This window comes from Caretta caretta, chromosome 5 (genome assembly GCF_965140235.1).
Source record: "Caretta caretta isolate rCarCar2 chromosome 5, rCarCar1.hap1, whole genome shotgun sequence".
Taxonomy (NCBI): Eukaryota; Metazoa; Chordata; order Testudines; family Cheloniidae; genus Caretta; species Caretta caretta.
The window spans coordinates 17,182,599-17,198,303 of record NC_134210.1 but is presented as its reverse complement, the minus strand read 5'-3'; the positions used below and the strand labels follow the sequence as shown (position 1 = coordinate 17,198,303).

Genomic DNA, 15,705 nt, shown 5'->3' with positions numbered 1-15,705 from the left:
TTACTATGCACTTCAGTCACTGTACTGCTCATCTTGTACAATGAAAGTCAGTTTCCCTTGCAGGTTCTTGGTGTACCCATGCTTGTGTTTCAGACACTACATGAGAATGTTTAAAAATGCTGAACACAAAAAACAACCCCAGGAAAAAAACGATTTGCATGGCCCTAGACAGCATATTTTGTTTGTTTGTCTACAAAACCCATAATTTTAAGTCTGAGCCAAATTTAAATCTACAGTGTCCTTTTAAAAGCTAGGGAGTACAGTCAACCATTTATCTGAGTGGTGAATTTTCACTGACATTAGTGATCTCTTCAAGCAAATAGATGTCAGGTATAGTCAAACAGACACAATAAATCCTGCAGGGAGTTAGACCAGACCCTTGCAGTCTCTTCTAATCTTATGGTTCTATGAAATACAGTAAGCATATTAATTTGTAGTATTTCTGTACATTAGTGATGAGAGTAATTTACAAAACATGTGGCACAGTTATCAATACTTTATTAGTTTGTTTATGCAATATTCCTTTTACATAAAATCATGTAAATAATTATTGAAAATATTTTATACAAAAGCTCATGTGAGGTTGAGAAGTTAAAAAATATCTACTTTGATATGCCACTAAGATTTACAAAGGATTGTAAATAAGAGGCAAAGAATGCAAAGTTCTATTTTAAGACTTAAGACGAGAGAATCTGAAGTTCTAATAAAAGTGTCTAGTGTTCGGAAGATTTCTGCCTATACAGTTAAGTTTTCCAGACTTGGCTAAATACCTGTATCAATAAGCCTAACACTTAAATTCCAAAAAGATAAGTTAAAGGCGTTCCATATACTTGTAAAATAAAGTTATTTAGATTTGCAGCTAAGTGTTTAAATGATCAATAAATATTTTGCTTTGTCTCCATATGTTTGAATACTTGTATTTATATAAACCTAAGAATGAGTTTATTTCTCCCCCTTGCTTAGGTAGCTGCACACATATTCACTTAAGGCAGTGAGTTTGACTAGTAATCTGCTTTTCCATCTCCCTTCTTCCTAGGCAAGTTAACAGCAATACCATTCTATAATGGCCCATTTCTCATAGGTGTGGAACACCCTCAACTGCCATTAAAGTTGCTGAGGCACTCAGCATCTTACAGAGTTGAGCCTTAAAACTCTATAGCAAGTAAATCCAGCACTTAGTCATTCTCTAGCAACTGAGCATGTCACCTTAGCAATTCAACCTCTTTCTTCATCTGGAAACTGAGGAACCAATTTGGATACCTGAAGCCCTACCTGTAAACTCACAGTCCAACAGCAAGCTAATTTGTGTGGTATTATCGAGCTAGATGCTACTTCTGCTTTTTCCCTGGAATTTCTATTATCATAAAATCCTCAGCTAAAGTTACTTCTTGACCATTTAACGCTGATTCAGCTTGTCTCTTCAGTTCCGTGACATCAATATCTCCTTCTCCAATCTGACCAGCTGGTTTATACCTCTGACTGAAGTGAGTCAGAACCAGTTTCTTAACCTTACACAACTTTGCAAACTCAGCTGCCATTTTTGGAGTGCTATGACCATGCTCTTTGGCTTTGTCCATTTGGGTGTCATCCAATGTGGCTTCATGAACTAACACATCTGCTTCGTAACAGAGTTTCATTGCTCCATCTCCAACCACACCTGAACAGTCACCTAAAATACAAATTTTTCTTCCAGGAATAGGCTCATCCAAGACATCTGAAGGAGAAATGGTTACTCCATTTTCTAAGACAACTGTAACACCATTCTTCAGTTTCCCATATATAGGACCTGGCTGAACTCCTAGAAAGTTAAGTCAAAAGTGTCTGGTTAGTTTTAGTGTTTTGAAAATAAACACTGCTCATATTTCAATGCAGTATCTGACAAATTTTACATTTAACCTATTCTTAAGGCATGGTTTTCTTACAAATTAAGTATTAGGGTATGGCAAAGTGAGAATTTTCTTTAATATTTTTATGAATCCTATGTGCACTTCAGTTTCTCTCTATCATTGCATTGCTACCCAGTGGGAGCAAAAAGGTTAAACGTTGCTCTTGCACCAACACAGGAGACATAAGCATGTATCACCTCGCTGTCTGGGTAGAATGAATAGTCATTAAGGAACTGGTTGAAACTGATCCAGATCAACAGAGAGAGTCCAGAGAGACAATAGGTAGTACCAATGATTGAACAATCACTTCCTCTCAGCAGGGAAGCTGAAGAGGAACCCAAGCTCCAGCAGTGGGGCTCTGAACTCAGCATGGCCCTGCCTGGAGAATTAAAAAGGACAGACGTGTCCATCAGGGAATAAAATGTGGTCTTCTGGGTTTGGAGGAAGCTAGCTCACTACTGGGGAACTTACTAAGTAAATCAGAGAGAGATAGTGCCTGAAAATGGAATTCACTACAGCATGGCTGGTGAATTATGGCTTCACCAGAATGGACTATTCTTTAACATTTATTTCTCTATGCTAACCTAAGGACTTCCAATGCTGTGTTCAGCTGACTAATAAATCCTACTTTGCTTTTGAAAACACTGTTGGGGTGTCACTGCAAATACCAGCTCAGGTGCATTAGTCCCTGAAGAGCGTACACGTCTCTAACCAGAAGTGTATCTCAGTTGGACTCACTGATTAGAACTCAATGGTGTGAAGCAAGAGTGCTGAAGCCCCAGAAGTTCATCAGTGAGGCTGTGTGGCGTATGCTGAAGGAAGAGAGAGACCTCTTGAGGTCTGGCACACTAAAGGGTATTTCAAAGAGTCTGTTCAAAAGCCGGTGGTGTAGCACCAATATTGTAGATCCATGACTTACAAAAACTAATAGTTTACTTATTTCATACTCCAAGAGAACAAAATCTTTTAATTTTAGTAAGAGGCTCTACTAACAGATTTTAAGTTGTGTATTTTGAAGCTGATACATCCCCCCAAATACACTCTACGGCCAATTTTATGATCTCTTTCTCATGTAAGCCCTTAATAAATGTGCTAGAAAGGGGAGCTTGGTTTTTACCCCTCTAATGATCAAACTAGTATGCATTTGTATGGAAAAAATAAGTTCTAGAATATCAAACTTTCCTTTTCTTGTGAAGAATAAAGAGTCCCATTTCAGAATGTATTACAGACAGATGCACACTGTTCTGATTCAGCAAGCTTCCTTGCAGAAGTTTTCAGAAGACACTCTGGCTATTAGTGAAGAATATAATTTTGTTACAATTCCTGGAAAAGTGAATCAGCTGTCAGCCTGAACACTGTGTATACTTGAATATCCATCACCTATTGATGGATCCATTTTCAACAGTTATATTGTAACACTCTTGCTTACACACTATCATAATAGATGCCTTAGAAATTCTAATAAGGCATTTGGCAGTTAATGTAAGCATATACGAAATGTAGTTAATCATACAGTTCTATTATGACTTTAATGTATATCAATTACATCATAAGGACATTCATGAATAGATTTTAAGAAACAAAGTAATATCCACAAGTCATAAGAATTAAAGGAAAAAATAAATGAAGCTAATTACCAAGGCCTTTTAGCTTCTGTGCATTGAGTTTACCAGTCCGCTGCTTCTCCTCCACTAAAAATCCAAAGGAAGGAATACGGTGAAATAATCGAAATGCTTTCATAACAAATTGCTGATTGTTGACCAGTGTGTAGGAGTTTTCTACATGATCCAGATGGAGCGTTCTCCCTTGCACTTCTTTGGAAGAGACTTCATCTCTGTCAACATAAGACAGTTCTTTAAATTCTTCTGCAGGGCACTGATCTGGTGTAGGTACCAGTTCATGAACCACATATGGAAAGAGAAGTTGCGAGTGGGAGAGTTCCAGAGTTCTGCAAATGAAGTTTCGTAGTCCTAATGGTCCATAGATATCAACAGGTTGCTTGCTTGTAGTAGAACTACTCTGAAGACTAATTGTGCACAGGAGACCAGGAAGACCAAAAAAATGGTCCCCATGAAGATGAGTTATGAATATCTTAGTAATTCTACCTATGATTAAAGCAAAAAGACACCATAGTAAGTGTGCTGAATGACAATTACACTCACAGCTGCAAAATTAGAACTGGTTGAAAAATTCAATTATTTTGTGGGAAATTTACAAAAAAATTAGTTCCCAATTTTTTTAAAACCAAAACCAAACCGAGAAGTGACGTTTTTTAATTGAAATTTTTTTCACTTTTTATTTTTTCAATGAAAATTTGAAAAATGTGAACCAAAATTACATTTGTCACTTTTTTTGTTTTGGTTGATAAGCCATTTTTCCCCAAAGGTTTGTGTGATTGAAAGTTTAGATCAAAATATATTTTAAGAGCAAAGAAACTAAGAAAAATTGACTAATATGGTGATCTTTGCTGCATTAAAATGCAAACAAGTTGGGGATGGGGGCTGCACTTTGTCATACCACATGACGACTGTGGGCCAGTGAGAACTACTGGGTGAATTTCTGCCTTTGTTCTAGTTTCTAGTTCATTCCAACCATTCATCTAGTCTGACCTTCTGTTTTATCACAGGTCACTCCCAATTACCCATGAATTGAGCCCAATAACTTGTGTTTGTCTAATGCGTATGTTCCAGAAAGGTTTACAATCTTGATCTGAAAACTTCAGGAAATGAGTAATTCATCAATTCCCTTGGTGGTTTGTTCAAATGGTTAATCACCCTCCCTGTTAATTTGCGCCTTCTTTCTACTTTGGCTTCAGTTTCCAGCCACTGGTTCTTGTTATATACCTTTCTTTGCTAGATTAAAGGGCCCTTTACTACCCGGTATTTTCTTCCTGTTGTGAAGGTACCTATAGATTAATCTTCTTGTAGATAAACTACACAGCTCTTTAGATCTCACTGTAAGGTATTTTCTCCAGCCCTCAAATAATTTTTTGTAGCTTTTTTCTGTACCCTCAGCAATTTTTCAACATTTTATTTGAAGTGTCAGTATCAAACCTGGACACAATATTCCAGCATTGCTCTCACCAATGTCAAATACAGAGGTTTTAAAAAAATTGCCTCCCTACTCCCACTCATTACTCCCATTTATACATGAAAGGATTGCATTAGCCCTTTTTCCACAGAATTGAACTGGGAGCTTATGTTGCATTGCTTGTCTACTATGACCAATAACTCATTTTCAGAGTAACTGGCTTTCCAGGATACAGTCCCCCATTCTGCATTCCTAGATGTATAACTTTGCATTTGGCTGTAAAATGCATTTTGCCTGAATGGACCCTGCTTACCAAGCAATCCAGACTGCTCTCTCTGACTACCGTGTCCTCATCACTGACCACTTTGTTATAATGTGCAGATTCTCAGCAGTGATTTTATATATAATTTTCACTTCACTGATGAAAGCCTTGAATAGCATTGGGCCTAGGATTGATCCCTGTGGGACCCCACTAAAATACCCCCGTTCAATGATGATCCCCCATTGATAGCTGCTTTTTGAGATGTGTCAGGCAGCTCTTAATCCACTTAACTTGTGCTCTCTTGATATTGTATATTACTAGTTATTCTTAATCAGAAAGTACCATGGTATTAAGTCAAATACCTAAGTATATTACATATATGCAGTCACATTTGCCAACCAAATTCGTAATTTCAAAGAATAAACTAAGATTATCTGAAAAGACCTAACTTCCATAAAACTATTCTGAATGGCATTAATTATATTCCCATCCTTAAACTCTTTATTAATTGAATCCCATCAACTTTTTGATTATTTTGCCTGACATTGATAGTGGGCTAATCAGCCTATAGTTATATTCATGTCATCCCACTTCTCCTTTTTGAATACTGGCACAACATGAGCACTTTTCAAGTCTTCTGTAATTTCCCCAGTATTCTAAGATTTATTAAAAATTAATGTTAACAGTACATAGACCCTCAGCCAACTCTTTTAGGACTTTTCGGTGCAAGTTATCCAGGCCTGCTAATTTAAAAATGTTTATCACTAATAGATAATATCTATCATCCTCATAGCTACTAATAGACTGGAAAGAACTTCATTTTTATGTGGTAGGAATATCTCATCCTGCTTCTTTCCAAATATAGAACAGAAATATTTACTGAACACTTTTCTGCAATATCAATAATTTTACCATCCCCATCTAGTGATGAGCCTATGCAACTGCTAAGATTTCTTTTGTTTTTACTTAAACAAACATGAAAACAAATAATGTACAATCAGCAGCACACTCAGTGTTTATTTGTTTTGATATTAAATTCAGTTCCATGCTAACCCCTTATACAGTTTTTGATATGCCATAGTTTTTGGTATGGACAACACAACTGCACTGTAAAAGTCACAAGGGAAAGGTGAATACTTTGGCAGCTAGGTAGAAAGCAGTTAGGGTTTTTGGAACTTGCACAGGTACTGGGAGTGTTTTGGGATAAGCAGATATAACAGCAAATAATTTTAAGTGGTCATGAAATAATTAACGTTAATGTTGACATGTCCACCAATATCTGTAGCTTTCTGAACACCCCATTAAAGTGAATGGGACCATTCACACGTCAAGCTATTGTTTCAAGCTGCCTGCAGACTCAGAATACGGCAATGCATAGGTTTAAATTTAGTTCATTTTTGGAAATTATAATCATGAAGGCTAGAAGCTTGTATTAGATTAAAGCTTATGTTCTGGAGAACAATTCTGCAACAAAGGGTGATAAAGGAGAATATCATAGCAAGTTCAAATGGTCCCACCGAAAATACAGTAATTAGAGATGTTCACTCTTATTTACAGAGGTCTTCAGACTATGTGAGCCTGAATAGGAAAGGTATTTCATTTGGACTGTATGAAGATTTTTCTCTCTCAAGATAACAACTTTCAATTGCACTGACCTGCTTTAAGATGGCTTTTCATAAATTGTGTTTGAGTTCCCTCGCCACAATCAAATAGCCAGCATTCTCCTTCACTACGAACGACTAAAGCTGAAGCTCCTCTTGTTGGAGATGGATATGCTGAGCCCGTTCCCAGAAAAGTTATATCCATGGACATTATGCCCAAGTCAGCGTACCACCCAAAACAAATATATCACTGTAAGTCTATTGCACGTGCTTACTCTGCAGAGGGGAAAAAAACAATAACTAGTTGTGGCTTTGCTTTAAATAAGGGGTGTCAAACTCATTCTACTGCCTGGGTCAAATTACATTTTTTATTGTTGTGCATGGACTGGGGTATAAATTTAGGACTGCCCTTTCCAATTCACAACATATCTCCCAGTGATGTTAATGAGGTCTGCACAAAGATGAAGGGTAGAATATGGCTTTTATTTAGTAGCAAACCTTATTGTCCCCTTCAATATCAATTGGAAGGACAGTCTCATTGTCAGAAAGACAACACATTGGTTTATGCTCACTTTGCATTTGGAAGAGAAGAATCTCTTAGCAACAATGATGGCTAGAAATCTATTTGGGCCTGGTCTACGTTAGAAAGTTAAGTTGGTGTCAGTTAGGGTGTGAAAAATCCATATCTCTGCACGGTGTAGTTAAGCCCACCTAACCCCTACCGTTAGGTCAACAGGCTTGTTTACACTTAAAACGTGACAGCAGCACAGCCGAGCCACTGTAGTGCTTCAGTATAGACACTACCAATGCTGATGGGAGGGGATTCTCTCTTGGGCGTAGGCAATACACCTCCTTGAGAGGCAGTAGCTACGGTCAACAGGGATTTTAGGTCAGCCTAACAATGCCCCTCAAGGGTGTGGATTTTTCACACCCCCGACTGACACAGTTAAACCGACCTATTTTCTAATGTAGACCAGGCCCTAGCTATCAGCACTCGGGGAGGTGGATTACCTATGCCAGTAGGAGAATCCCTCCTGTCAGTGCAGGTAATGTCTACACTGAAGTGCTACAGATATAGCTGTGCTGCTGAAGCATTTCTAGTGTAGATGTTGGTTTTAAAATGAAAGCAGAGATTCTACAAAATCTTTAAATGGTATGCAAGCCATATGACAACGTTGAGTGGGTGAGCTGTTTGACACAGCTGTTTTAGAGGCAGTATTCTGTACAAATAGTTGTCATAAGTTGGTTTTGTTTGTTTCTCCTTTACACTGTCAGAAGGAAGTTGTCTTATGTTTATATATGTGATCTGAGTGTATGTGCCATTTGCATGTTCCATTAAAAGCAGCCCAGAGACTGTTAGCAGAATATTGTAAATTGTATTCATGCTTTATGTTGCATATTTGCATTCTTAAGTTAGTAATTTAAAAACTTAATTTTCAAAATTTATTTTCAGACATTTCCACAGCCTTGTAAACAATACAAATTTTGAGTATTTCAATAATTAAGTCTTTGCCCTAGGGAGGGGTGAGGGAGGAAAGGAAATCTAATCTGCCTGCCATTAAAGCTACTTCAAAAGGTATTAAAATAAAATACCCATACAGCCAACCACATTTAGTTATATCAAAAGAAATGAACCATTATTTCCTAATGGGCTATAACGATTCTCTCCATTTCAGTTCAATAGTCCATTACCTCACCATATTAACAGGATTCCCTGCAGGATGGTAGAAGATAGCATGTTATTAATCTGAACCTGATTACGCTATCAGTTACCTTGTTGAAATAAAAGTACTATAGCTCCAGAGAAGTCAGAAATAAAAAAATTGCTTTGTATATAATAGCAACTATAAATACACAAAGGGCTACGTTCTTTTTTAACAATGTAGGCATGTCCAGATGATCAATAACTTCTATGTTGAGGTAAGAGCCCAATACAGTTGTTGAAGTTCAAATGGGTTTTTGCCATTGACTTCAATGGGAACAAATTGCACTCCCCCACCCCTCTTCAAGGTACTACCCCAGTAACATGTTCAGTAATTATGTGCTTAGGTGTTTAAATCAGTCCAATATTGTACAGCACATATTTTGAGATACGATATAAAATCAGAGTTCTAGCAACCAGTATTCATTAGAGATCTCATGTCACTTTTGGGAAAGAGGATGTTAAATTCACTACCTGAACCATAAACTGACCATGAATAAGTTTAGGCTGGAAATGAGAAGGTTTCTAGTCATCAGAGGACTGAGGTTTGGAACAACCTTCCAACAGGCACAGAGAGGCAAATACCCTAACTAGTTTTAAGATGAAGCTTGATAAGTTTATGAATGGGAATACACAATGGGGTAACTTGTGATAGCAGGTGACTGGACTCGATGACCCAGGAGGTCCCTTCCAGTCTTATGCTCCTATGACTTATAGCAGCGTTTCTCAAAGTACGGGTCACGACCCGGTACAGGGTGGTGGCATGTCAGGCACTAGGTCGCCTTGCTGATTCAAATGATAATGATTGTTGCTGCACAGCAGCTCTAAAGGCCTATGCAGCAAGGACCTGGGAGAAGAAAGAGGTAGCAGGTGGGCGGGAACTGGGGAGGGAAGCAAGTTGGGGCTAGCAGGGCTGCTGCAGGCCTCTCCCCTGGCCCTGGAGCTCGCTGCTGCTGACAGGGAGAGAAGGACCTTTGCCCTCAGGGCTCCATGCTAAGGAAGAGAGAGGCCCTTTCCCCGGAACTAGCTACTGCTAGCGGGGAGAGGGCTGGGGGGAATCCTCTGGCCCAGCCCAGGGGGAGCCTGCCTGCACCCCAAAACTCCTCATCCCTGGCCCCACCCCAGAGTCCCCACCCCCAACCAGAGCCCTCACCCCCTGCATCCCAACCCTCTGCCCCAGCCCTGAGCCCCTTCCTGTACCCTGAACCCCTCATCCTCAGCTCCACCCTAGAGCCCTCACCTCCATACCGAACCCTCTTCCCTACTCTGGGCCACCTCCCACACTCCTTACCATAGGCTTACTAAGGCTAATGTCTAGTGTTAGTTATGTAAAGTGGGTTAAACTGGAACGTATTGCATTATTATGATTTTCCAAAAACTCTAGTCAAAAGATATAATTATGTTGGGTCATGGGCATCAAAAATTTTCTTCAACTGGGTCAGGAGGAAAAAAGTTTGAAAACCACTGACTTATAGGAACCTTTCAGAGTAGCAGCCGTGTTAGTCTGTATCCACAAAAAAACCAGGAGAACTTGTGGCACCTTAGAGACTAACAAATTTATTAGAGCATAAGCTTTCGTGGGCTACAGCCCACTTCATCGGATGCATAGAATGGAACATATAGTAATATATATACATACACATACATACACACAAACACACACACACAGAGATAAATTGGAAGTTACCATACAAACTGTGAGAGGCTAATTAGTTAAGAAGAGCTATTATCAGCAGGAGAAAAAAACTTTTGTAGTGATAAACAAGATGGCCCATTTAGACAGTTGACAAGAAGGTGTGAGGATACTTAAGTTAAGGAAATCGATTCAATATGTGTAATGACCCAACCACTCCCAGTCTCTATTCAAACCCAAGTTAATGGTATCTAGTTTGCATATTAATTCAAGCTCAGCAGTTTCGCATTGGAGTTTGTTTTTGAAGCTTTTCTGTTGCAAAATTACCACCCTTAAATCTTTTACTGAGTGGCCAGAGAGGTTGAAGTGTTCTCCCACCGGTTTTTGAATGTTATGATTCCGGATGTCAGATTTGTGTCCATTTATTCTTTTGCGTAGAGACTGTCCAGTTTGGCCAATGTCCATGGCAGAGGGGCATTGCTGGCACACGACGGCATATATCACACTGGTAGATGTGCAGGTGAACGAGCCCCTGATGGCGTGGCTAATGTGATTAGGTCCTATGACAGTGTCACTTGAATAAATATGTGGACAGAGTTGGCACCGGGCTTTGTTGCAAGGATAGGTTCCTGGGTTAGTGTTTGTTGTGTGGTTGCTGGTGAGTATTTGCTTCAGGTTGGGGGGCTGTCTGTAAGCGAGGACTGGTCTGTCTCCCAAGATCTGTGAGAGCGAGGGATCATTTTTCAGGATAGGCTGATGATGCGCTGGAAAGGTTTTAGTTGGGGACTGAAGGTGACAGCTAGTGGCGTTATTTTCTTTGTTGGGGCTGTCCTGTAGTAGGTGACTTCTGGGTACTCTTCTGGCTCTGTCAATCTGTTTTTTCACTTCAGCGGGTGTAGTTTTAAGAATGCTTGACAGAGATCTTGTAGGTGTTTGTCTCTGTCTGAGGGATTGGAGCAAATGTGGTCGTATCTTAGAGCTTGGCTGTAGACAATGGATCGTGTGGTGTGTCCTGGATGGAAGCTGGAGGCATGTAGGTAAGTATAGCGGTCAGTAGGTTTCCGGTACAGGGTGGTGTTTATGTTACTTGGAAAACCAAAAAGAGATGAGAGATCCATGCTATTATGATATAAGTTTAAGATATTCTCCTTCAAATCTTTACAGGCACAATGCTGAGTCCTTCTGAAAATGGAGCAAGTTTGACTATGCCCCATACCAGCTAATGGCAGCATTCCACTTGTGAGAACCATGCTGCCTGAGTCAAGGGTTTTCCCAGTAAATAAAAAAATAAAAAAAGTAAATAAAATAACTAAAGAAGGATAACCAGGCTAAGTGACTTTGAAAGTAAAAGGCACACTTACACTTATTTTATTTACTTTTTATTTAGGGGGACTTTCTCTCGATCCCTTTCCGCCTTGGAGAGGAGGACTGTCTCAAACCTAAGAGTTGCAGCTTATATGTATCTCCAACCTACTCCTCTTCTGATCTTCACAGCTGTGAGAGAAGATTGCAACAGTATCTTCAGAAGTCATGCAATTATAGGGACCAACCTGCTCATTCCATGGGGTTTAAATGCTTTAAGGGGAGCACATGGCTCTTAGCCGCACCTATACTTACACCATTGTGCAGGTAGGAAGAGTCCTAACGTAACAGACATTCCATCCATAGGGAAAGCATCATACAAGTTTCACACTACCAGTTAGCCAGTGCTACTCCACAGATACATTCTGGCAGAACAAAGTGAAGTCATTAAAATCCTTACATAATTTCAGTCCCTTTCTAAAATACATAGGACAGTAACTAAAAATATATCTGACAAATTGAAAAGGGAAGGGTGAGGTAGTGGAGTGTGCACTGGTTTCTACAAAAAACTATCACAAACACCGACCATGAGAAGAGAAAGATTACTTGTTAGCATCCTTTAATACAAGCGCACCCAGGTTTTCTTGTGCCTTGTAATGAGGAAGTTTTGCTAGGATCAATCCTACCAGCGCCAGTCCTCTTCGCACTGCGAGATGAAGGACCAGCCCCAGAGAAAGCCCCGGTGGGGCCCAGCCTTCTTCGCACCCCGCGATGAGGGGCCAGCCCCGGTGGGGCCCAGCCTTCTTCGCACCCCGCGATGAGGGGCCAGCCCTAAAGGGAGCCCAGCCTTCTTCGCACCCCGCGATGAGGGGCCAGCCCTAAAGGGGGCCCAGCCTTCTTCGCACCCCGCGATGAGGGGCCAGCCCTAAAGGGGGCCCAGCCTTCTTCGCACCCCGCGATGAGGGGCCAGCCCTAAAGGGAGCCCAGCCTTCTTCGCACCCCGCGATGAGGGGCCAGCCCAAAAGGGAGCCCCAGTGGGCTCAGCCTTCTTTGCACCCCGCGATGAGGGGCCAGCCCCAGTGGGCCCAGCCTCCTTCACACCCCCTGACACCTGGGCTGCCTCAGCAGCTCGTCTCTCTCACACACTTCGATGAATGGGTTGCCCTAGAGGACCCCGCCCCAGCGGGCTCAGCCTTCTTCGCACCCCGCCATGACGCGCCAGCCCCCGAGCAGCCGCTGGCGGGCCCGGCCTTCCCCACGCCTGGCAGCGGGGCCGCTGCAGGGGTTCCCGGCCCGCGCGGGAGGGGGCCTGCGCTCCCCAGGCCCGTCTCGCGGGCCGCAGAGACCCAGCTGCTCGCGGCCTCCTCACGCAACGGGGCCGAGCGGCCCCTACAGCCGGGGCCTTTCCGAGGAGGCCGCAGGGGGCAGGCGGAGCCCGCGCACGCCAAGCCGCGCGCCGCGCGAGAACCGCGCTGGAGCGCGCCACGTCCCGGGGCGGAGGGAGCCCGGGAAACGCTGCCCCGCCCGCCGGGCCTCCTACCTTCCTGCCCCGCCGCGCGCCGCGAGGAAGCGCCGCCGCCGAGGAGGCGGGGCTGGGGGCGGGGCCTGCGGGGCGGGGTCGCGGTCGCGCTGGCGGGCTGGCGCCTCAGGGGCCCAGTCAGCCCATGGGGCGAGGAGCGGGGAGGTGAAAGGGGCCCCAGCGACTGGGGTTGGGGAAGGGGTGACGCAGAGGGTCGTGGGGGTGGCAGCGGGCGTCAGCCAATGGAGTCGGAGCGACGGTGGGGGTCAGCGACGGTGTTGGGGTGATGGAGGGGGCGGGGAGGGTCAGCGGGTGGGTGGGGTGATGGAGAGGGATGGGGAGGGTCAGCAAGTGGGGTGTGATGGTGGAGAGGGGCGGGGGTGGCGGTGGGGGTCACTGACTGGGTTGGTGTGGTGTGTGACGGTGAGGGTCAGCGGGTGGGGGTCAGCGACGGGGGTGGGGTGGCGGTGGGCCTCAGTGACTAGGTTGGGGTGATGGAGAGGGACGGGGATGGGTAGGGGGTGTGTAACAGTGCGGGTCAGCGAGTGGGGTGGCGGAGGGGCTCAGCGACGGGGGTGTGTGTCAGTGACTGGGTTGGGGTGATGGAGGGGGCAGGGAGGGTCAGCGGGTGGGTTGGGTGATGGAGAGGGATGGGGAGGGTCAGCAAGTGGGGTGTGATGGTGGAGAGGGGCGGGGCGGCAGTGGGGGTCACTGACTGGGTTGGTGTGGTGTGTGACGGTGAGGGTCAGCGAGTGGGGTGGCGGAGGGGCTCAGCGACGGGGGTGTGTGTCAGTGACTGGGTTGGGGTGATGGAGGGGGCGGGGAGGGTCAGCGGGTGGGTTGGGTGATGGAGAGGGATGGGGAGGGTCAGCAAGTGGGGTGTGATGGTGGAGAGGGGCGGGGCGGCAGTGGGGGTCACTGACTGGGTTGGTGTGGTGTGTGACGGTGAGGGTCAGCGAGTGGGGTGGCGGAGGGGCTCAGCGACGGGGGTGTGTGTCAGTGACTGGGTTGGGGTGATGGAGGGGGCGGGGAGGGTCAGCGGGTGGGTTGGGTGATGGAGAGGGATGGGGAGGGTCAGCAAGTGGGGTGTGATGGTGGAGAGGGGCGGGGCGGCAGTGGGGGTCACTGACTGGGTTGGTGTGGTGTGTGACGGCAAGGGTTAGCGACTGGGATGGGGCGATGGGGTGCAGTGGTGGGGAGTGGCACAGAGGGTCAATGACTGAGGTAGATGGGTGGATGGCTGGGGCAAGGGCGGGTTCTGACACTGAAATAAACTTCCCCACCGTAGGATTTGATCCTTTATCCACCTTCATCATTTTCAAAAACCCGAGGGCTGAGCTGCAGCCCCCAGTGTTGGCTGTGAACACCAGGCCTCATTGTGCCCCAGTGAAATCCGTGGGGATTTGTAATGACCCAGGGGAAGGGCTGGGAGCATTCAGACAGCCCTAATAGGAACAGCAATGCCCCCTTAGCGCTGTGTGGAGAGCATCCTGAGAGCTGCAGGAATAGCTGAGTACCATAGGACTGCTGTGACAGCCAAACTTTCAGCCACTTTCAGGCTTTGTCTTTATTGCCAAAAAGGTGGAGTTTACCATCATATAACTAACCAGTTATAACCAGTTAGTTATTTTGCTATAAAATCATAAGAGAAACAAGACGCCTGTAGGTTTTACTGTGAGGTAGCTAGGTGCATTCAACGCTATCTTCCCCCATGTGTGGTTGACCGCACTAGTTTATTATTATTTATATTATAGCACGTAGGAACGCCAGTCATGGACCAGGACATGGTTGTGCAAGGCTCTGTATAAACACAGAAGAAAAAGAAAGTCCCTGCCCTCAAATAGCTTACAATCTACTTACTGTAGTTTACTTTAGGGTAAAACTACAGATGCATTGTCTCCACTAGGATTTTACAGCGGAAGAGTCCATAGGGTTGTCAACCCTCCAGAATTGTCATGGAATCTCCAGGAATTAAAGATTAATCTTTAATTAAAGACAATGTCATGTTATGAAACCTCCAAGAATTCATCCAGCCAAAGTTGGTAACCCTAACAGCCCATGATAAAAACACTTTTGTTTTAGCAATTATGACAATGCCTGTTATGCTATGTACCAGAACTTCATAGCGACATTGCTAAGATGCTTGTTGCTCCAAAAATGCAGGACCTTTATTCTTGGGCTGCATTATGTTAGCAAGCCATTCTGATTTCATCCACACTCTTAGGCAGTGATAAACATACATACTAGTCAGTTCATTGCATAGTTCTGGGAACTTTGGCTGTGTATACGTTCTGCAGTGGTGATGGCAATTTCTGTACATCATTTCTATTTTGTTCAATTTTAACTGAGAACTCCAGCCAAAAATAAAACTAAGAAGGTTACTTATGCTATGCACTAGGCTCACAGATTATAACAGCATGCCGCAAGGGTCTACTTTAACATTTCCCAAGTACCTTTCTTGCTTTATATATAAACTGTTCAATGGAGAGTTTTTGAATGAGACTTCTCACAGCTACTGACTTCCAAATCATTAGGATTTTAAATACAGCTATTTTATAAAACCAGTAAAGACCCCTGATGCTCAGGTCAGGGTGAACACTGCTTCAAAACATTTTTGATACTGTTTATGTACAATTGTATCCCATGATGAATACATGAGTGGTATCAAAGCAAGGTGGGTAGCAGCTGGATATCTGAAGAACAATGTTATTAATTTAAGCAAGCTTGCTGCTATCTAATTTTTCAAAGCTGAGCAGGTTTGGACCTAAGT

General features: G+C 43.7%; 1 protein-coding gene across 6 annotated transcripts; it reads right to left on the bottom strand.

The window, feature by feature from the left end:
• Nucleotides 1–481: 481 nt before the first annotated feature.
• ELAC1 (elaC ribonuclease Z 1) lies at nucleotides 482–13,029 on the bottom strand. Of its 6 annotated transcripts, none has more exons than XM_048850397.2 (6): nucleotides 12,957–13,029; nucleotides 11,732–11,841; nucleotides 11,476–11,608; nucleotides 6,834–7,055; nucleotides 3,524–3,991; nucleotides 482–1,798 (listed from the first exon to the last, which is right to left on the bottom strand). In XM_048850397.2, the coding sequence occupies exons 4-6, from the start codon at nucleotides 6,988–6,990 to the stop codon at nucleotides 1,329–1,331; spliced, it is 1,095 nt and encodes a 364-aa protein (XP_048706354.2). In that variant the 5' UTR covers nucleotides 6,991–7,055; nucleotides 11,476–11,608; nucleotides 11,732–11,841; nucleotides 12,957–13,029; the 3' UTR covers nucleotides 482–1,328. The 6 variants fall into 6 exon arrangements, with proteins under 6 accessions (XP_048706354.2, XP_048706353.2, XP_074984471.1 ...); XM_048850396.2 differs by lacking the exon at nucleotides 12,957–13,029 and adding an exon at nucleotides 12,023–12,925; XM_075128370.1 differs by lacking the exon at nucleotides 12,957–13,029 and adding an exon at nucleotides 12,103–12,925.
• Between the last annotated feature and the right edge of the window lie 2,676 nt (nucleotides 13,030–15,705).

Bases quoted from the DNA above. Each gene is read 5' to 3' on its own strand.
- ELAC1 (XM_048850397.2), bottom strand. From the start codon at position 6,990: ATGTCCATGGATATAACTTTTCTGGGAACGGGCTCAGCATATCCATCT. The intron at 3,992-6,833 runs GTCAGTGCAATT...CTTTAATCATAG, and splicing joins GAAAAGCCATCTTAAAGCAG to GTAGAATTACTAAGATATTC. The intron at 1,799-3,523 runs GTAATTAGCTTC...TTAACTTTCTAG, and splicing joins ACAGAAGCTAAAAGGCCTTG to GAGTTCAGCCAGGTCCTATA.